A 22,592-nucleotide genomic window follows, 5' to 3' on the forward strand; every position below is an offset into this window, starting at 1 on the left:
ATCAAAATATACTTTAGATATTATATAAGTTTCTAATTATAAACCACATTTTTACATTTAATATAGACGAAAAGAAAAATATTTAATATAAATGCGGATTAATATCTAATGTAGCTTGCTGCGTGTGATTATAAATTGCTTAATTTATTTGATGTAATTAGAGAAAGAATAATACGCTAAAATAAAAAAAAATTGTTAACACATTCCAATATTCTTGACATTATAATTATTTTTCACGGATTGCACACATTGCCATATTTTACCATACGTCAAAAAATATATAAAACATTCATTGTAATTCGCACCAATAACATCTCTCTATTATTATTATCTTATCTCTATAATATTTTCAGGATTTATGTGATATCATCGTTTGTATGTCACACCCTTTCGGCTTTAAACTACATTTGTACGTAGATATATATGAAAGATGCATTATTTTATCTGTAATCATCATCCGACTATCATCTTTAACCGTCTTTAAAAAATTTATCTCTATGAATTTATATATATATATATTTTTTATCCTCAAGAATTATTGATATTGTATAGTATTAATTATTATAGCGATAGCCTGATCTCTGTGATTACGCAATTATATTGCTAATAACTTTCTTCAATCTCTTGTTGATAATTTTTAGTTTAATTTAAAGATAAATCTTTTCATCCACGCGTCTATTTAATTCGTTATCGTTGACCCCAAAATCAGTCAACAAAAACATCGATCTGTGCCCTAAAATCGAAAATAGATTTCTCGCGTAATCTGCATGATCTACACTCATCCTTGTCGTCTACGTACTTTCTTCTAACCGGATCGCAGCATCTTGCTGTTGCATCGACACCCACGCAGTCGATCGGCAACCATAACGCCAACAACCTCTCTCTCTCTCTTTCTCTTTTATTCTCTTCTCTCTCTCTCTCTCTCTCTCTCTCCCTTTCTCTTTCTCTTTCTCTCTTTCAGCTCATTCTTCAGCTCATTCTTTTTCCAGGTGGCGCATTGGTGCTCACCTGTCAGCATAATTTTTACCTAAGACCCACCAACAAGTCCAGGGGATCAGCCCAACCAATCGGCGCGTCCGACCCTGGGGCCCCACGCTCTGCGTCCGTTCCGTCTCTCCGAAGGAAGGTACGCCGTATGCCTCGAATAGTTCGCTCAGTTCCGACAGGCGCTTTAGTTCAGAAATTCCGTCGTGCGCAATAAACGTGAGAACGATAAACGAAAACGTGAACCGGCTCCTTCCTGCTTGCACGAGCGAATCTCCCTCTGGAACCGTCAACAACACTCGCAGATCAGGGTGAGTACTCATCGCATCGCAGAATGGACTCGCGGATCCCTTACGATGCAGCAACGACGGTGAGATCGATGATCGGCAACGCGATCGATCGCCTCGTCAAAATGGCTCCGACCTCTCCGAAGATTCTTTAGCGCGTTAAGTTAGCGTATGACATTGATTACTATGGATTACTATTCCCAGGAACGTTATCTTATCACCCATTTACATTGCAAATTCATCGCGATATCTGTTTGTATTTTCCGGTTTACTTATCAGACTTTTGAGAAACTATCTTCTTCCCTTTTTCCTCATCGAGATTACACAAGACTTGCATTTTCGTTTCTTCACAATCGCCAACATTTCGAAGCACCACACAAACTGATTTTAACATTAGTCGATATTTTTTAAAGTACCGTTAATGGGATAGATTTGTGTCACGAAAATAAAATACACGTAACTTCTAAGAAATTTCGAAGCCTGCGTTTTCTTATCAGCAATTTCCTCATCTATAAAAGAATATGCTGAATAAGAATTTTATAAAAATGTTAGGAATTTCTCAAATATCAAAGCGTATAAATGTGTTTTGACACAAATTGAAAATTTCTATATCACAAAGTTATCATTTAATTCGAATTCGAAAGTTATTAATTAATTTGAAGATTTTCTAGCGGTTGTATTGACCTGTCACGTATTATACGTAAATTGTTACTGATTCTCATTGTCTTCAGCTTGCAATAATTATGACACTCAAACGCATTGTCTTCTCGAGTCATTCCTATTTCCGATTCTATTCTTCACGCATACGTCAATGTGACCTGGAAACTGCTACTGACTATCGAATGCAAATTTCAATCGCGAAGATATCGCGTCGATGTCAACTATCGTGAACGATCGCACAATTTTCTTCGAGCTTGTTACTCGGTGTATTTGCGCATCGGCGGAACCGTCGATGAAAATTCGCAGTTTGCACGCTCGTAGCGCAACGTGGTTATTGACTTGAAATGTCGCGTGTACGTAGTGATCTCATCGTATATTTTTAGACGTCATATATACGCGCGAATCTCGAATTGACGAATTCGATCGGAGTGATTCTCGATTTTAGGTCAATCTCCCTCATTGACCTTCGCAAAACTTTTCAGAAGGTTTACAGGCGAAGACACATAGGTGCGAGAAAATCCGTGAATCCTTCGCATAATATCGAAAACATGGAATAGTCTTTTTTTATTTTTCTGTATTATCTTATCGTTAGATACAAAATTCAAGAGTATAAATATGTAGATTAAAAAACTAGTTAATTTAGTTGCAGGCATAAACTTTTTGTTAAAAGAAAATTTTATTAACTTATCCTAACATATTCTAATTTCATGATTAATACGCAATTGATATGCATATCTTATTTAACAGATAACCCGCATATAAAATTTTATCATGTATTTTCAAAAATATATATCGTATATAAACCAGGAAAAAGCTTTTTATACGAAAGTTAAATAATGTACTAGTCAATCCGCTTTTACTAACTCGATAAATATTTAAATTCTTGTGTGTAAACGTATCTTCATCTTAATTTATCTAATAAGTAAAAATTGATGAAATGAATAGATAAGTCGATTATGTAATAATTTAAAAGATAGCAACTGTTGCTACTAAATAGCAAATAATTAAAAAGAAGGGCCTCTCTGGTCATTCTAAAAGCATCACAATGCGTATTATCTATAGACCTTTTTTATCACGATATTATTCCACACACGCTATTGGCAATATCGAGCTAATCAAGTCTATAGAACCTCCCATTATGTTTTCCAAAATATCGTCACTTTTCATTTTTAACGTTGATTTTTAACTTTTTGATTCCGTTTTTGATTTAAGAAAATAAATTCTTATCCACAAGCGAAATCTGACGTCTCGTGCTCGGTTCGCTACAATGCGGCGTATTTCGATTGACTATTATTATTATGTGCTTTCGCGAATCTCGCCATTACACAATAGCAAGGTCAGTGTCCACCCAGATGATCTATTTTTACATGTAAGAACCACAAGATCCATTGCGCGTCCGTCGAGTCTGGTTGTGAAAGCGGGCGAATGCCTGATGACGGTCAAGGTACGAATAAAGCCGCTACTGTATAGCGTATCTCTGACAAAATATGTCAGATCGTCATGTTACACATCTCACATTGAATGCTGTTATTTGAAATAATAGATATACATATCTCCGGAATATACCTCGTCTGTTTTATAGAAATTTATAATTTAAATTTTTGTATAAAATATTAATCTGAAATCTTGAATTATTTGAATAATTTATCCTACAATTGAAATATCTTATCCTACAATTATATAAATTATTTTTAATAATACATCAGATTTCTGTTAATATTATTTTTCTGCGATTTTCTCCAAATCAATCGAAATATTTTTCAATAGTATTATCTCGCTATTAAGCGTAAAGTCATTTCTTTGTCAGAGAACGCTTTTGTTGAATTTATCCCGGATATACAATATAAATATTGAATAGAAAAGCCAAATGTCATTCATTTCGTCTTTTTTATTCTAAGTCAAGCAAAGAGGAAAACATACACGATATTCTATGTAATGCGCTTCGGCAATTAAGCATTTTATCAATGCGATGAATAATGCGGTGCGATAAAAGAGATAATGATTAATACGTGTCGCTGATCGTATACTGAGTTTTAGGATTTTACTGGTGAACAAAGTAACCGGAGGAAAAATAAATCTTATTTAAAAAATTATTATATAATGCAATAATTTTTAGCGAATTGTATGAATGCTTTTATTATCGTTTATATATAAATAATATAAAGGACAGTATATAATCGCTATATCAACCGAAAGTGCTAATCGAAATTCAAGAATCGATCTACTATTAATCGAGAAACAGTTTGCTGAGAAAAATTGCACGAGAGCGATAGAATATACATATGTATTTTTTTTCTTCGAACACGTTTTCTTTGTGTTTCTGATATTAACAAACAAAGCCTGATATTAGAATGCAAGTGCAGCAAAATTATTAAAAATCATCATCTGAAGTTATCGGTATAATGTTTTTTTATTTAATTATTGTACTTGTAATTATTCAATATCATTTTTATAATTTAGGAAATATTTCAGAAATATCCCATCTCATTTTTCTCAGTTTAATTTTTTTTTTTTTTTTTTGACTGAAAATGATAACTCAACGAGACTCAGACTTGAGTATCTCCAGTAATGATTTCAGTATTATTAACAAAGAGCATTTATAAGAACGCTACTCCCGGAAGATATCGCGGCTTAATTCATGTGCAACTATAAAAGGCTACATGGCGACAAATGTGCTTTCGTTCTACGACACACGAACCATCGGAACGATTTTCTCAATGCCATGCGGTTACGACGAGGCCGCACGATGATGGGACAATGCCGACATTTCGAAAACATTAAATAGTTTCTGCATACTTTTTGAATCACAAGAAAGGCAATGTCAACTTTGTCGCAATCGCATCCAAGTAAAAAAAATAATCGTATTAATTATTTCATCACAAGGCACTATAATATAAACAATTTGTTAAAAATCACACATATCATTTATTTCTTAATAGAATTTATATGCTCTGAGTTCTAGATAATATTGAATGATAAGAAAATCCAAAACGGTAAATTCCTATTATCGCAATGTTGAACTCTCTATAAATTGGAAACATATATAATTGCAGACTATTAGGTTTCAGAATCTTATTAGTATATCGTATGCTGAAAATATCTAGCAAAATACAAAAGATTTAAGAAAGTATAATTGTAGACGATTAAGTTATCACGTAGATTGCATCAATACATACATATGTACACATTGCAAATGTCCATACAAAAGATTCGAAGAGATGTAACAAGAACGAGATGTAACAAGATTTATGATTATGAAAAAATTACTCATTGTCAAGATCAAGAAATGAATGTACATGCTAATATATTGTTCTTTATAATCGTCCTTTGTAGAACTGTTGCATATCTAAATCATAAATAAAATAGATTAATATATCTAATTTTCACCAATGAACACATCAAATTAATTAAATAAATTAAAATATAAAAACAAATGAAAAACAATCAGAAATATTCTATAGAACCACATGATTTTTTAGTACTACATATTTCTATCTGCGTTCTATGCAGTATATGAAAATATCATAAGCCGTATTTACATTCGAGCAAAGTACGTATATGTCTTTTGTCCTTCGCATCATTCATAAGCGGACAACTGAACAGCCTCATATCTTCCGTCTGTATCGAATACAAAATATCGATACGTGTGGCCGTATCATCCGTACTCACTACTTCCATTTCTCTTTCTCTTCTACCGAATCACGTAGACCTAAAAGGTCAACGACGTGGATTGACCTCCAGCGAGTTGACGGTTACTGACATGAAAAAAGCCATGTCATACGAGAAGTACAAATTAAATTGGATATTAACGAGATATTATCATCATTAATTAATGATTTCTAGGAATTAATGCTCTCGAGGAAAATGTAGTGAAGTAATCGAAATACGATATTTTCGAAGGAATTTCCTATGTGAAATTAGAAAATACAATTCGAAAATGTCTAGAAATAAAAGAATGCTCATATACATATATTCGTGAACTTATTTCTGTACATATATATATGAATGTGCGCGGTGTGATTTTTTAGAGAAACGAAGAAAGAGAGAATTTTAAGAAGCTGAGAATGCGAAAAAAGTAAAAAAAAAATAATAATAAATAAAGAGAAAATAGTCTGCGAATTTTTGTTCAAGTAAATGATTTGGATCAAAAAACTCCTATTCTCTCCTTCAATCAAAATAATTTTTTATTATCGAGAAAGAGAAAAAGACAGAAAAGAGAGATAAAGAGGGAAAAAGTTTAAAGAAATTCAAAACAGAATTTTGAAAAAATCTGACATATATACACGGATGCAACTACACGCTATTTGAACACATGCACAAACGCACACATAACGTTTATTGACTATACACTAAATTACAACAGGTAATAACGCAGCCGGAGACAAAACAAATATGTTCTTCGAGTACAGAGTACGAGAGATAAATATACCGATATCACGAAGAGATAAAACTCTATGATATCTTTCGCGATAAAAGAAAAATTGCGGAGCTGTTCTTAAGAGTTAAATCGTAACTATATATATAAGAGGATAAATGTTATTTAATTAAAAAGTTAATTTACACGTAGAACTTTTTTTAGATTTTTAAAATAAATTGATAATAACAACTAAATTAAAGATATACTATCTAAGAGTTCAGATCCAAGTCCAAGTCCAAAGTTATTATTTTCGTATTTTACGCTTTTATAAAAACGTAAATGTGTCGTAAATATTTTAATTATTTAATAATAATATATCTATATCATTGGCATTACAATGAGATTTACTATGTAATGATTGAAATCTAAATTACATCATTAAGATAAGGAATATCTTAAACAATATATAAGAAACATTGACGGTACAAACTAATTTGTAATACCAATACCGGATAATTGCGCAATAATATATTCATCACAATACGACGGTTTTAAAAGAAGTTAAATATAAATATATATATATATATGACCATACGTACTGCCGGATCTATTGTGTATCTAATATCTGCTTTGCATACAGCCATTAAACTGAAGAAACCAGACGCGCGATCCATCATTGTAGCATTCGCGTTATTAATATAATTGCGACGGTCGCGGAATTGCATAAGTCCCAATTACGATGCGAGAAACATTTACACGACGAAACAAGAGCATCACAATTACGGAGAATAATAGAATCCGGTTTTCGCAAAAAGAAAAAAAAAAGAAAAAGAAATGAGAATGTACTCTTACATTTAACATCTGCGTTTAATAAAACGATATATATTACGATTTATACATATTTGCCGATCAAAGTTGTATGTATGTGTATGTATACATATGTGAATAATAATCAATAGCTACCGTATATTCACTGGCATTCCACATTATACACACACATATTTGTGCTACATAGAGATGGTGACATTTTACACATCAATCTGGAATTTCTAATGCGGGACCAACAGATTCTTTGCGTATAATGCTACTAATAAAAAAGATTTCTATATAAACTATTAAGCATGTATATTACTACGTATGTATGCATCTACATACAATGAGTAGCAAAATTATTTATTATTATTACATCATTGATAGTTGACGATAATATTCTTTTAAACTTGTATACTTTTATTAATTCGCAAATGCGGGCTAATCGCGCAAGAAATTATTTGTTATTAAATAAACATAGAAAATACGAATAGTACAAGAGTACTAGAGTGTTTGTTAGCCCCTGTATGTGTGCCATTCCTATTTGGAAAGTAAAATACGCCTCCTCGAAGCGCATTCGCGTCGTACATAAACATAAAGAATGTACAATACATGTTTGCGTACGTTCGATGGAATGTGATTAAGTGGTATGGGTAATCGCAAAAAATATCAGACTGCAAAAGCAATCATATTTTAATATGGATATTTTTCCGTGTAAGATTTCCGTATAGGATTAAAACGTGCAATTTATGACAATCACGTTGTAATTTTAAAATTATCCGCGCTGCATAATTATAAGTTTTATTATAAAAAGAAAAGATTGATCAATGCAGTATAATTGCCATCGGCCAATCGCGCTACATACTTGAGTAAGGCGTTAACAACTTGGTCGAGAGAACACGGTAAACTGATTTGATAATTGATTTGAAGATTTTATAGAAATAAAATTGTAAATAAAAAAAAAAAGGATTTTTAAAAAGCTATTTATTTAATTAATGTTCAATATATTTAAATAAAGCATAAAAAGATTTATATATGTTTTCTCATTACTAGTTTGACATAACTACAACATAAAGCTTTACATAACATATTATGTCCTGGTCTTTTTCTCGGCATTTTCCTCTTCAATAAAAAAATTATATATAAAATTTTCTGATGTAGTTATATGTCAAACCAGTAATGTGACAAAACATATTATATATCCAAAAATTTTATATACATATAAAATTTCTTTATCGAAATTATCTTAGAATTTCGCGAACAACAAGAATTCTTTAAACAATTATATTTGTCAAACACAGAGGAGTTTACCTGTACAAGTATTTTTAAGCATAATAAAAATAATCAGTATTTTGCTTGCTCAGCTAACAATAAGTCAAAATCCTTTTAAACTTCCAAGTTTATTTTTAACTTGCGTCTTAAAATTCTTCCAAGAATATTTTCTCATAATTTTCTGTTTTAACTCTCTATTGGCGCGTTATTTCCACGCAATGCATTCTTGTTATCTACATAATCTGCTGTCTTATTCGAAAAAATGCCAGCTTATGTAGAGATTCATTGGGAGGCCTCTTTCGAATCAGGTTGATCTTCCGCTCCGCGCTTCTGGACCCTCCAACAATTTAGGGCTTAAAGGAAGGGACCCGACCACCTGCGCTTGCCTTGCCTCGGAGCAAGTAACACTACCTGGTCCAAACTTGGCCGAGTTATCTTTCAGAGATCGAACAAAGACTCCAGATGGAACTCGCGGGCCCTATACTTAGCTTCCGTCTCTTAAACTCACATTCACACGTATGTTTGTTCACTTTACGCATTCGATCTTCTGGAGTTTTGTATACCATTTAACAACGGCGGACCATTTTTTTTTAACAATTTCTTCACAGAATCTTTCAACAAAGAAAGGCTTCGTATAACGCTAAAAGGAAGAAAGCTGAATTTTTGTGGGAAAAAACGTTTCTTTAATATTTTCTTTCGGTTGATCTCAAAGGAACGTGTTACGATGTAGCCGAGACAACAAGAAATACTGATGTTGGCGCGGATGTCAAATATGAAGATCTCTTAATTCGTAAAGATTATTTGACCGAATAACCGAGATTTAAAATGGCATTCCAAGGATCGAAGGGAATCTTAAATCCTATTCTTTGTTCGTTCACAATACAATTTAAAGAAATCACCGAGTAACGTGAATAAATATCAACGAACTCTCGTGAAATCGCACCTTAGCGATTACTCATGTTGCCAAGCGAGATAAACAGAAGAGGCATCAGTGTAAGATAACTCTATTGTCCTTAAGAGACGAGAGGCACCTCGAGTGATTATTGCGCAGCGCGTTGATTAAAACACGTATCGTAAATTTCCCGAGAAATAAAATAACTTAGTCGCGCGATTTTCACTCAAATACGCTTACCAAAATAATATCGTTAAATAAATATCGTCAGTCTTATTGCGCTGCTTTTTCAATTTTAATTGCAATTCTAATTGAAAACTATTTAGAATTGTTCTCCGTATTTCTGACACGCGAAAATAACTTCGTGATTTTAGCATTTGCATGTCACTCCGTGACGTTTCTCTACCGCATACTAATGTACTTCTTATGTAGGATATACGTATCGCTGATAACCATTCTTTGCACATTTCCATTTGAATATTTCGCCGCGCCAAGAAATTGTTTACGCAGAAGAAAGCCTATGAACGACGCAGCTTACTCGCCGCTTACTCATCCTATACAATTCTAATCGGTGTTTGTCTGAAAATTTTTTGCCATCTTAAGAACTTTCGTTTGTACTTGTTCATACTTACGACGTTTCGAATAGATTTTTCGATTAACATAATATAACGCATCTCGGGAGCGAAAAATATTGAATATCGTGACTGATAAAAGCTATCAATCAGAAAATCGATCTTTGTATCTAAGCGGACTCGACTCTTGATAAAAAAAAGTGCGTGATGTAAAAACAAAGAAAAAAAAAGAATAAACTTGTGTAATATTTGTACAAATTGCTATATAATAATTCCAAAATAAGTGAAATTTAGATGCTAAAAATGTTAAATGTTCGCAAATCTTTTCTCTTTTCTTCTATCGCTCATTATTTATAAAATTGAAGCTCTTTATTACAATTGCATATGTTATTATATTTTGCAACAGCTGAATAAATTTTGAAGACAATAATATTCCTTCGCGTCGTTTAGGATATTGTTCTTCTCATCAAATTTATAACCAAAGACATCTGTAAAGGAAGCAAAGATTTCCTCTCGTGTTTAATAATCAAGTGTTATATGAAAATGATATAATATTCGATTTATAAAGACGTTATCGTAATTAGAATAATTCTTATTGTAATAATAATTATAATGATAATCGTGTTCTTTTTCTACTGCAAAAAAAAAAAATAACACCCTTGACACAAATATAGCTGTAAATTGAGTAATTTAACGATTGGTACCAATGGTTAAAATTGTATAAAAGTATAAGATAATGAGACATATAGCATCGGGATTTTATAACATTATCAACGTGATTTTGTACATTATTCAATCACGTATTAGATATCTATTTTCCAAGTAAAATACTTCCTCATCTTATCATTTATAGATATATTAAGACAATGTTGTGCAATAACAATAATTGCCCAATGTAATGTGTTCAATAATAATCGCGGGTTGTTCAATAATCACTGGGGCGCAATATTTCTGATTTTTTCATACTTCGAATTCCTTCTGAATTTGCAGTCGTCAAACGAGAATTCGTCACGCGTTTTCATTTCTGTCGAAAAGTTCGCACCGAATCCGATCTATTCACGTACGTGCCAGAAGTCGCGCCGGTCTGCAAACCGTCACGGTTATCTAACGTCAGCGTTCGTAGGTGGGGCATGAACGTTGTGCAGTAACAGCGCTACATCGGGTGCAACTGCGTCCGCTAAAATCTCTGATATCACGAACAGAGCGCAGTTTGTATTGTTCCTCGAGCTCGTGTAACACAGTCTCCCTTGAATCGGAATAAAGGTATATTTTCGCGAATATGATAGAACTTTTAATTATCATTGTTTAATCAAATGTTTGACAGTTTGATTCCGCGGAATCTTGGAATTTATGGACTGCGTTGCGTAGAAAGAATTAACGTTCCGCGATAAGTATTTTATTTATTTATTTATTTATTTATTTATTTTGCGGAGTGTCAAGAGAAGCGTTCGTAATTTAACGTAAGAAATTGTAATAGCGAATGGTTTTATTCTGAGAAAAAAATCATCTTGTTTATTTGGAATCGTCAGAGCTTTCGCTCTATTTGATTGCAATATGAACGTGATACTCCGAGGTAGCAATCGATTTCTTGGAACTTTAATATAGATTTGTCATGCAACATGACAATATAAAAGTATATTTGTAGTATTATGAATTGTGAGCGTACAAGTGATTATAAAAATTAGTAATAATAATTTTTTTAACATATCTTTTAAATTTTCGTTCATTTTTCGGTTTATCATTCAGTAACATTTCGAGAAGTCTAACAAAGCACCATTTGTCTTCGCAAACTGGCCACCAGATGTTACTCGAGAAAAAATGAAAGAAAGTTTCGTGTTACACGAAATGGCTAAAAAAATGGTGCATTTCTTATGGACCATAGATTTTAGAAATTTTTAGAATGCTAAAAAAAAGTATTTAATTATTTATAGGAAATACAAAGGATGAGCTAGTAATTCTTCCAAAGTCAAATATTTTCAAATTTATAAAAATTCTGAATAAATATTAAATTTGCCCTATGTGAGAATTATTATAATTATTTATTAGAAATTTATAAAATTATTTATACATATTTATTCAAAATTATTATAATTGTATTGTATAATTATTTGTATTATAATAAAAAAAAAAAAAAAAAATTAAATCTATTCCCTCATTCTGTATTGTTCGCTAACAATCTTTATTACAAAATAATTACAAACATTTATTATATGACCTCCCATCCAATATGTAATTAAAGTTATTCAATTATGATAGACTATTGTAATATAACAAAAAATTCATTATATCAATATTTTCGATCATAATATGCGTCGGAACCATTGACAAGCACATATATATTAATTAACATATAAAAAAAAATTCTTCTCTAAAATATCCGTAAAAAATCTCATAAAATATCTTTATCGTCCAGTAATAAAATTGGATCATTTTCAGAATACGCCATAACATGGAAATCTCGGCAGCTTCGCTGCTGATCATCTTCTTGGCGGCTACTATTGTCACGGATGGCGTGCTCACAAGTACTGTTTCGATTTCACCTACTACTACGGAGTTTGTTCGCAACGAAGCGAATGCGATAACTACCGAATCTGTGAAATCGACGACGCGGAGCAAATTTATAGATTATGTTAGACCTTTCTCGAATATAAAGAATATATTGTTGCAAGAGATTCGCACTTTAGACAAAGATGTTTCCGATGTCAAGGTCAGTATTTAATTATATGAAAAACGTTGCATAATATTTTTAATCCTCTAATAAATTATAGTGGTCAGCCTCTCGTATCTCTTCCCGTATTAAAAGAAAAATTCAATTTCGCCGAATATCTTTTTATTACATGAATTATTGAGAGATCATAAATTATAATATATTTACGTTAAAGAATTAAAATCGTTGTATCAGATATAATTTCAAAAATCAAATATATATGTATCATATCCTGGAGTACGGTTAGTCCCAATCTGATCTTCATTGTGCTTTTAATCAAGACTAAAAACGATTATACAGATTCAGGAAGAGGTAGCGGAGACCTTGAAGGCTGAAGCGCAAAGAGACTATACAGATTTGCGAATCAAAACGACTGCTAAACCGAGCAACTTAACGACAGAGAAAGTGGAACTTGCGACGGAAAATGAAGAATTCAAGAAATTCGACGATATGCCCTATGAGGAATTAAATGAAAACAACGAGGAGGACTACTACGATGAAGACGGGGATACAGAGCTCGACGATGACGACGAAGAAGTCATGACGCAGTGTCCTGATTATTGCAAATGCGCAGGACAATACGCCGCCGCAATGACTGCCACGTATGTTTCGCAGCTTCTATAATCGGATTATTATATAACGGAATAACAACATCCCTTGGTGTGACGGTAGATAAAGAGCTCGCTGATAGACAATTTCCTGCTCAGAAAGAGAGAGCAATTATTATGACACATTTCTTTACATTAAAAAATCGAATGAATAATCCATTTTTGCTTCTCGCGATTTTGATCCTTTGAATGTCATTGTTTATGCAATTAGCTGAAGATATAACCATGAATAGATAATAAATAAGATATTTAAAAAATTACGACGAATGTAATAGTAATTATAATTATTTCATCACATTATAACGGTCTCCTTTAGATCTTTTCTAAATTTTTCCAAAATTAAAATATTCGCATTTAGTTTTATAATAAAACCGCATGATAGTCTTTTGCCAAATTCTTACAAAATATTTTCTGAAATAATTAAATCCCGTTAATTAATACCAAACATATGATTACTAATTTACATTTGTAGCAATTACATTTATAGCAATTATACGTAACCAAATAGTATTGATATGCAAATTTTTTCCAAAAATTATCCTTACATTTTTCTTTTCCCCTTTATTTCCCCTTAGATGCACCAAATTAGTGGACGAACAAGCCTTCGGACCAGGCATCGCGCATCTGCGAATCGAAAACGCCCCCCCGATTCAATTAGGACCGAATGCCCTGCGAGCTCGCGGTCTCCAGCAATTGGAGTCCATTGCCATCGTCGACACGCAGATAGACGAGCTAGATCGTACTGCATTTAACGGAATCACATATCTGTTTGCGGTGAACTTGACGCGCAATGGCCTTCACGATATCCATCCGAATACCTTCCAGAACAACACGCAGCTCAGTTTACTCACAATCTCCGGTAACATGTTGAAACACATGCACGATGTACACATGAAGCCGACAAAGCACTACCTGTTGCATGCATCATCGATCACTGATTTCGATTTCTCGAACAACGGGATAATGCGATTGAAACGCACCGCCTTTTCAAAGATGCAAAGCCTCAGTTATATCAATCTGCGCGGCAATAGATTGAAAGAAATCGATAGCGCGATCTTCGACTCGCTGGACTCGCTCATGGAAGTGGATCTCTCAGATAATATTCTGAATGAGCTCCCGCTCGATCTGTTCATTGGCAAAGAGTTACAAGTTCTTCGTGTCGCTGGTAAAAAAATGACCATATTTTTGCAATGTAATTTAAATTAGAAAATAAGCGCAAGTGTGCAAGACAAAGTGTGCAATTGATAATTGAATTTAACAGAGAAATAATTGAGTAGATTTTTATTTTATCGGCTTATTGCTGATGCCGATGAATAAACTAAGATCGGACAGCTACTTCATTGTTGAGAAATACTGATTAATATAGAAGAAATTATTTTCAGGAAATAATCTATCTACGTTGGCCACCACAAATAGTTCGAGACTGACGACGCTTGACGTTTCGAGGAATAAGATCAGAGTAATCGCTAAAGAAGATTTTGATAGCGTACCATCATTGGACACACTATACATCAAATCGAACAATCTCAAAAGGATTCACCAACACGCTTTCAGCAATCTCGATCAATTGCAACATCTTGATATCAGTGACAACAAGCTCTCCTCGTTAACGGAGCATCATTTCAAAGCCAATCCGAGATTACAGATTCTGCTGATGAATGATAATCCCACTTTACAAACTTTACCAGTTTTCAAAACTTACGGTTTGATATATAATACGTTTAGGTAAAATATCTTAGCATATTGCTATATTTAAAAAATATAAGAAGCGAGCAAGTCTTTTATATCAATAATTGTCGTTTTTTAACAGCGTCTTCCGTTTTGAATGCGCGAATTGTGGCCTGGATAATATCAAATCGGGCACATTTGACGAAATGCCGGCGATAACTCGGTTGAATCTCGCGAAGAATCGTCTAAGCAGTTTCCCTATAGCACTCCTGCAACGCCTCTCGTCTCTACGAGAATTGGATCTCTCCGATAATATCATCTCTACTCTGCAACCCGGAATGTTCTACGGTGCCAAGAGTTTGGGCAGGCTGAATCTCGCACATAATCCATTGACTACACTGCAAGTGACGCCGTTCTTGAATATACCAGGACTCATGAAACTGGACGTGAGTCGTTGCAACCTCGAACGTATTTGGAGCGAAGCTAGAGTACCGTTGAAAAATCTTCGGTAAGATTTAAAGAAACAAACTTTCTTCCGTATAATCCTCATAACTTTATGTATTTACAACGAAGATATTAAGATATTCATCGATCAGTATATTTCATGCTTTCGTTCCTTTTCAGGTACCTGTCGGTCCGCGGTAATCTTTTACGACGAATCACTGTCGAAGAACTTAAAGTTACGCCAATACTGTCGGGTCTAGATTTGTCGCACAATCCTTTAGATTGTGACGAGGAATTTAATCAAGCTCTACAATGGCTCATCAATCGCGGTGTTATACCGACAGAGACACGTGGGTTAGTAAATATTTAAATTCGTTGTCCCCAGCTTGAATATTACACAAGAAATCTCTCGATATCTCATAATATTTTTTATAGATATGTCAATGATTTTGCTGATGTTGACGACGACGCCGATTCGAAGGGCATCAGTCAATGGACAGACTTGGCAAAGATAGCTTGTGATGGAATCGAGGATGGCCCACCACCTAGACAGGCTCCTGGTAAAAACATACAACCGAAGGACGTTTTTCTCGATACCCCAGATGACTCCGATTCTCTACTCACACTCACAAACGAGCTCGATAAGGACGAGGTAAGACGATAGCAAGTAACATTTCTCAGCAACATATCCATTGAAAATATCCTTTATGTACATTAATTATCTTCAATTTCTTCGAGATATTATAATGTTTCAATCTCGATAATATCATCGCGAAACAATGATACAATAATGCCAAACGCATTTGTTACAGAAGCTTCTCAAGCTGAATATTGATCATGGTATTGATCATGCCGATGACCCGCGATTTTTGGAAGATCAGGAGTACGACGAGGACTTCAGGATCACCACGGAATATCACTCTTGGTACAACTTGAGACCTGGTTTAAAAATCTGGCTAGTTTCCGGTACTGTCCTGTTCGTTTTGGTCGTGTTTCTGTTGGTAGCGCGCATCGCTTGTTGTTTGGCGAACAAACGAGGACGTGGCCCCGTTCTCAGGCCGCCTATGATCCTTCGTCAAGGTCTGGTCGACAATAAAAATTGCGGTTTGGTTTACAAACCCCTGCAGGAAGAAATAGCCACACCTCACATGCCGAAACGAGGTAGCTTCTATTCCAGCAGCACCTTCCATTACGATAAAATTGTGCCAGAGAGTGTATAAAGAAAACGTTTTTCCTGATTAATTAAGTGATCAATTACGAAGCGACCGACCGATGTGATTCATTTTAACCGCCAAAAACTACTTTGCGTCGCTTTCGCAAATCAAGAGATATTCTTTACAGATTGGACGACGAAGTCGATAAGAGAAGAGGGGAAAGCAATTTTTTTTCGCAAAAATATGTATTAATTACGGTTTCCAATTAGAACAAAATGAGGCAGACTCTTCTCTGTTTGATCATAGGTAACAATACATACACACATGATCTTATCTTATTTTCCATCATTTCTATTAAAAGGATATCAAAATCAAACAAATATAACTGTCAGCATTTAATTAGACCTTATAAAAATGTATACGATTTATCGAAATGCATCTCGTTTTTGAGCTTTATCACGTTTTCAAAGTTTACAAAAAAAGCGATTAATATATAAGTACGTTTATTATCGTTATTAACACAAAGACGATGTCTGATAGAATTAATAATTTAGATATAAGCTACAACGCTATATCTTACAATCAGTTCAGAACATAAATTCCTTTATATGTATATGAAGATGATAGCAAAGTACTTATTATTTATAGGTTTTATTTATAGCTTATAACTTTACTCGTTGCTTAAGCAGCGGCCAGGCAAATTTCAAAGTTTAATTTAAATTTTTTTAAACAGTACTGCTTGTTTATAGAAAGATATAATCCAATACAGAAATTATAAAGCTATAACTTAATAATATTGATATTGAAAATTAATGTAGAAAATTTGAGCAAAAATGTGTCAATTGGTGATCGATGATAGATAAATGTGGGAACTATGCGTATGATAAATGCAAAATTTTATACAAAACAAAATAAAACTGAGCTTTTTTAAGATGTCCAATCAAATTGATATACGCCAATACAGTACCACGTAACAGTACCATAAATAATTATAGTTTTCAATTACTTATGGTGACAATATTCTTATCCGGCGGAGGTTCGTAAACTTACATACAGCATTAACATTATGCAAAATGTTGTGTTGCTGCGCAAATATTATTATACACTACTATATATATGCTGTAAATAACATTTGTAATAATAAAAAAATATCGTTTTAATAAAATATTAAGTAAAATTAAAGTTTATTTTCCGTCTTAATCGATGTTGCAAAAAAGCGAGCATTTAAAAATAGGGATACTTACAGATATTAGAAATCATGAAGGTGCAATTAGAAACGGAAAATATTTTGTTAACTTATTTTTACACATGGCCGACATTCATTCAAGGTTCAATATGAAAACAAAACAACAGCTAATATACCTATAGAGATAAATAACGTGAACTGAACGTGCTTGATTGATTAATTTCTATCGTAACAAGAACCAACGCAAAAAAATTATGCAAAACAAGAATAGCTGATCAAAATCAGATTAGAATCATTGACGTATATCGAACAGTAGCTTTATACAACAACAAGATACATTAAAACTTGTTATTGACAAATTGTACAAGTAAAAATATTCTTCGTAATGTATATATATATATATATATATATATATATACACATTATGTCTAGTAAATAAAATATGCTTTAAATTTGCAATACATATATTTTGCTTATAATGTGAAAAGTTAGATTAAACGTCTACATATGTAATCAATCAAAGCTTTTCAATTATCAGTTCAATTGTCAGCTTTAAAATAAATAATTGATATGGATGTAGAATTATTTAATGATGATTTGCGATAAAGTGTTATTCAAAGAACAAATAAATTTAAACCTGCAGAAATTTAAGAACATTAAATGCAAAACTTTCAAGTTGTGCGCCGAGCACTGAAAAGCACTTAAAAGTTTAAAATTCCAATGTCCAAAAGCAAGATTTCAGAAATTGTTCTTTAGTTATTCGAACGCGATAAACAGCAAGAAGCATCATAAAACGCATGATAAAATTCTATCGGTACAGCCCTGTCTACACATGAATACGAACACATATGACGAAATGACCTCATCAGAAACTTAAGTGGTAAATATGCTATAGTAAAAAGAGGGGGCATATGAACTGGTCGTGGTATCAAGCCGACTATGAGGATAGAGTGAAGCACGAGAGTTCGTAGAGAGCATTGCTTTATAATATTTCCGATCGGAAGACTTGTTCTAATTTTCTCCAATCGGCATTTGTGCAATCCTATTTGTAAAATATTGCGTATAAAATGCTACCGAGACGACGCGTCATCGATCTTTTGCAAGTTATCTCAACTCAATCGTAAGTAAACCAAATGTTTATGGAAAATTTTATATGGAAAAAAATAAGAATAGCGATATTGTGTGTCAAATGGTATCACGCAGAGTATTTTCACTGTACGCGATAATATAGGCCAGTATAATAATGATAAATTTAATCGAAAAATACACTATACATCTTATCTTATGGAATCAATATGGACAACGATAAGTACGATAATTGAGATAACATCGCACTTTATTTCGTCAAAATTATAAAAACAATTTGTGTGAATTTTTCGAAGGTATTGCATAAAAAATTATCAAAAAAAGTGGGATGTAATAATATCAAGTGGCCATCTGTCACAGGAATCTACACAATATTCATTAAGGCACCACATATTAGATCGAAAGCAATGCTTATTGTTAGTGACGAAGAATGGAATATTATTTGACGGTAAACATAAAAAATAAAAATTTTAGATGCAATTATTTTGACTAACATTTTTTAGATGCAGATGTCCAGCACATGGAAATCCAGGAGTTACCAGCGTATGGGAACATGGGAAAACACGGAGCACCGCGACAAACATCACGTCCAACAAGGAGTATGCATTCGAAGTAAGTCACAAAATTTTGTATACAATAAAAACAAAGCCAATAATCATTAAATATTTGTTAATTGATTATATCGCAGACCGTTAAATCTCAAAAGTGTGTTGTGTTCAGATAAAAATTATCTTTAAAACCATATTTGTATTTGCTGCCGCATGTTTTTAAACTTCTGACAATAATCTGAATATCATATCATCAAACTATATCAGATGCAACTCTCGCGCGATTGCTCTAATAAAACTATTCAAAAATTTGTTTATTATATAAAATAATACATACGCTTAACGAGTGCCCAGAAACGAGTAAATTTAAATAATGCAAAAAAATATTTAAAAAGTATTTGAAAAATAATAAATTTTTTTCAATGGCTTATTTTTCTTATAAAAAGTTTGAAACAATTCGCGTTTGTAATATAATAATAATTTTATATAATATATATATTAGTTATTTACATAGTTTAAAAATAATAAAATTTTAGATGGCTTGTTCTACTGTAAGATATGGAGTAGGAGTAACGAGAGAATTGGGAATGGACATGCAAAATTTAGGAGCGAAAAAAACATGCCTGATGACTGATCCTAATTTGGTGACTTTAGCGCCTGTAAAAACTGCTATTGATAGTCTCGCTAAGTACGGGATTCAATTCGAGATTTATGATAAAGTACGGGTGGAACCAACAGAACAAAGTTTGCAGGAGTCGATCGAGTTCGCCAAGCGTGGAAATTTCGATGCTTTCATAGCGGTATATATGCGAAAACACAATTACATTAACGTAGGATTTCATCGATAATCTTAATTGACTAAATTTTGTCAATAGTTCTCTATCTCTTTTTATATTGCGACCGATATGATATCGTCAGAATAGTAAAGTTGGATTATTATCAAAAATGATTAAGCTAAATGTTTTAAATAATTTTATATTAGATCTTGTATTTTCTTAGATTTTATATTAGATCTCTCTATAAGAAAAACGCAAAAGTTTTTTTTATGATATTATATAACTTGTTTATAATTAAGCACACGATAATACCATAAAAAAGTTCTTATTTAAAGTTCACGATAGATAAACAAACAAAATAAGAATTACCTGTACGTGAGATAAGTTCGTAAATTATTAATTTAAGTGCCATAGGTTGGCGGTGGCTCCGTGATGGATACCTGCAAAGCGGCTAATCTATACAGTTGCGATGGAGACGCCGAATTTTTAGATTACGTGAACGCGCCGATCGGAAAAGGGAAACCTATTCAAGTTCCTTTGAAACCGCTTATCGCCGTTCCGACAACCTCTGGTACCGGTTCTGAAACAACTGGAGTATCTATTTTCGATTATCGGCCACTAAAGGCCAAAACGGGAATCGCGAACAGGTAATAATTATTGTATATCATTTAAAAAGATATACAGAAAAATAAATTCGTTAACGCTTTTATCGCAGAGCTCTACGTCCAACATTGGGAATCATCGATCCTCAACACACCTTGACTCTACCGGAGAGAGTATGTGTTTATTCCGGTTTCGATGTGCTTTGTCACGCCTTAGAATCCTTCACGGCGATACCCTATACAGAGAGAACGCCGTGCCCATCAAATCCGATTTTGAGACCAGCCTATCAAGGTAGCAATCCTATCAGCGATGTCTGGGCGCGATATGCTCTACAAATTATGCGCAAGTAATGAATCAATCAATTGCTTATGTAAAATGTCCTAAGATATGCGTACTTATTTGAAATTATAGAGATTTGAAATCAAATTAAAATACAAAATTGACATATTTAAAATTAAATATTGGCTAAATCCTTATCAAGCTAGAAATATGTAACATTTAAAAATAATATTCCAAAGTTATATAATATCAAAAATAAAAATTTCCCTTTCTAAAAAAGGCACGAAACCTCGAACTCCAATATATCGAAGCGTTGAGGCCTCTTTTTTGTCCGCGATGCTGATTGGCTATCTCGCTTGTGCGCTGCGACTTGCTTCATTCGTGTTATTTGCAATTGTCAAATCATGCGAATTTTGACAGTTCGACAATTTGTGAAAGAAAAGTTAAGAGAATTGTAAAATTTCCATAAATAAAAGCGCGCGCCTGTGTTGTTCTAGTACTAATAAATAACAAAACTTGATCTCTTTTAATTTTCAATCAGTTTTAGTTTGCCGTAAATCAAATTTATAGAAATTAAAAAATTTTTTAAATTGCAAGTTTTCATGCAAAAAATGATTGACTTTAAATTCTACGAAGAAAATACGCATTTTTTTAAACGCATGCTTTCTAAAAATAGATTGATAAAAGGCATATATCAATATTTATTAATTTCTTGCACAGATACTTTGAACGAGCGGTTTATAATCCAAACGATTTGGAAGCAAGGAGTTGTATGCATTTAGCGAGTACAATGGCAGGCGTTGGTTTCGGAAACGCCGGTGTTCATCTTTGTCATGGACTTTCGTATCCCATCAGCGGAAACGTTCGAAATTTCCAGCCAAAGGTAATGGAAACTTAAATTTATACGCTTATACAATTATTTCTGTATTTTTTATTATATTAAACGTTTGTAAAACTTTATAATATTTTTCCAACTTAAATATATTCATTGCTATCTTATTTAAGGGATACAGCAACGATCATCCCATAGTTCCTCACGGTCTATCCGTGGTAATTTCCGCGCCAGCCGTCTTTTCCTTTACCGGAAACGCGTGCCCAGAAAGGCATTTAGAAGCTGCGGAATTACTCGGCGCAGATGTCAAAAATGCCAAACGTGCCGACGCCGGGAAAATTCTGGCCGACACGGTGAAAGAATATATGCGCGTTATGAAAATCGAAAACGGCTTGACAGAGCTCGGTTTCAAGAAAGAAGACATTCCTACTCTAGTACAGGGAACATTGCCACAGGTGAATAATGTATTTAATAAGGAATATTTTTCTGATATCTTTTATCAAACGAAAAAAAAATGTGACAAATTTAACCGATACAATCGATCAATATTGTATAGCCTCTATTTCGACAGTGCATATTGAATTAATTTTTTTCCAGCATCGCATCACGAAATTGGCGCCTCGAGAACAATCGGAAGAGGACCTCGCACAATTATTCGAAAATTCGTTTACCATCTATTAATAAATTTACGATAATTACGATATATACATATATTACCAGAAGATTGTAATAATAATAAATAAAAATTCTATTTTTTATGAAAAGGAGAACTTATAAAATAGTGCATTAATTTTATTTATTAGATATCATGTAGCTTATTCTGTTATCTTAAAACGCTTTATTAAACACGAAAATAAATATTTTCGA

General features: G+C 33.0%; 2 protein-coding genes across 4 annotated transcripts; both read left to right on the plus strand.

Annotated features, from left to right (window-relative positions):
* The first annotated feature begins 1,115 nt into the window (after positions 1-1,115).
* Positions 1,116-17,562, plus strand: Gp150 (glycoprotein 150). Of its 2 annotated transcripts, none has more exons than XM_070315929.1 (9): positions 1,116-1,295; positions 12,271-12,541; positions 12,842-13,143; positions 13,725-14,314; positions 14,532-14,874; positions 14,960-15,325; positions 15,442-15,615; positions 15,697-15,913; positions 16,074-17,562. In XM_070315929.1, the coding sequence occupies exons 2-9, from the start codon at positions 12,284-12,286 to the stop codon at positions 16,479-16,481; spliced, it is 2,658 nt and encodes an 885-aa protein (XP_070172030.1). In that variant the 5' UTR covers positions 1,116-1,295; positions 12,271-12,283; the 3' UTR covers positions 16,482-17,562. The 2 variants fall into 2 exon arrangements, with proteins under 2 accessions (XP_070172030.1, XP_070172031.1); XM_070315930.1 differs by lacking the exon at positions 1,116-1,295 and adding an exon at positions 10,850-11,097.
* Positions 17,563-18,547: 985 nt separating this feature from the next.
* LOC138944982 (hydroxyacid-oxoacid transhydrogenase, mitochondrial-like) lies at positions 18,548-22,540 on the plus strand. 2 transcript variants are annotated; one of them, XM_070316103.1, is made up of 9 exons: positions 18,548-18,721; positions 19,048-19,135; positions 19,191-19,299; positions 19,772-20,035; positions 20,426-20,658; positions 20,727-20,960; positions 21,614-21,776; positions 21,899-22,180; positions 22,323-22,540. In XM_070316103.1, the coding sequence occupies exons 4-9, from the start codon at positions 19,772-19,774 to the stop codon at positions 22,404-22,406; spliced, it is 1,260 nt and encodes a 419-aa protein (XP_070172204.1). In that variant the 5' UTR covers positions 18,548-18,721; positions 19,048-19,135; positions 19,191-19,299; the 3' UTR covers positions 22,407-22,540. The 2 variants fall into 2 exon arrangements, with proteins under 2 accessions (XP_070172204.1, XP_070172203.1); XM_070316102.1 differs by lacking the exon at positions 19,048-19,135.
* The last annotated feature ends 52 nt before the right edge of the window (positions 22,541-22,592 follow it).

This window comes from Polyergus mexicanus, unplaced genomic scaffold, assembly GCF_030449975.1.
Source record: "Polyergus mexicanus isolate NDT 795.1 unplaced genomic scaffold, iyPolMexi1.0 SCAF_3, whole genome shotgun sequence".
NCBI classification, from domain to species: Eukaryota; Metazoa; Arthropoda; class Insecta; order Hymenoptera; family Formicidae; genus Polyergus; species Polyergus mexicanus.

Bases quoted from the DNA above. Each gene is read 5' to 3' on its own strand.
- LOC138944982 (XM_070316102.1), top strand. From the start codon at position 18,669: ATGCTACCGAGACGACGCGTCATCGATCTTTTGCAAGTTATCTCAACT. The intron at 20,659-20,726 runs GTAATAATTATT...CTTTTATCGCAG, and splicing joins AAAACGGGAATCGCGAACAG to AGCTCTACGTCCAACATTGG. The intron at 21,777-21,898 runs GTAATGGAAACT...ATCTTATTTAAG, and splicing joins TTCGAAATTTCCAGCCAAAG to GGATACAGCAACGATCATCC.
- Gp150 (XM_070315929.1), top strand. From the start codon at position 12,284: ATGGAAATCTCGGCAGCTTCGCTGCTGATCATCTTCTTGGCGGCTACT. The intron at 12,542-12,841 runs GTCAGTATTTAA...ACGATTATACAG, and splicing joins AAGATGTTTCCGATGTCAAG to ATTCAGGAAGAGGTAGCGGA. The intron at 14,315-14,531 runs GTAAAAAAATGA...AATTATTTTCAG, and splicing joins ACAAGTTCTTCGTGTCGCTG to GAAATAATCTATCTACGTTG.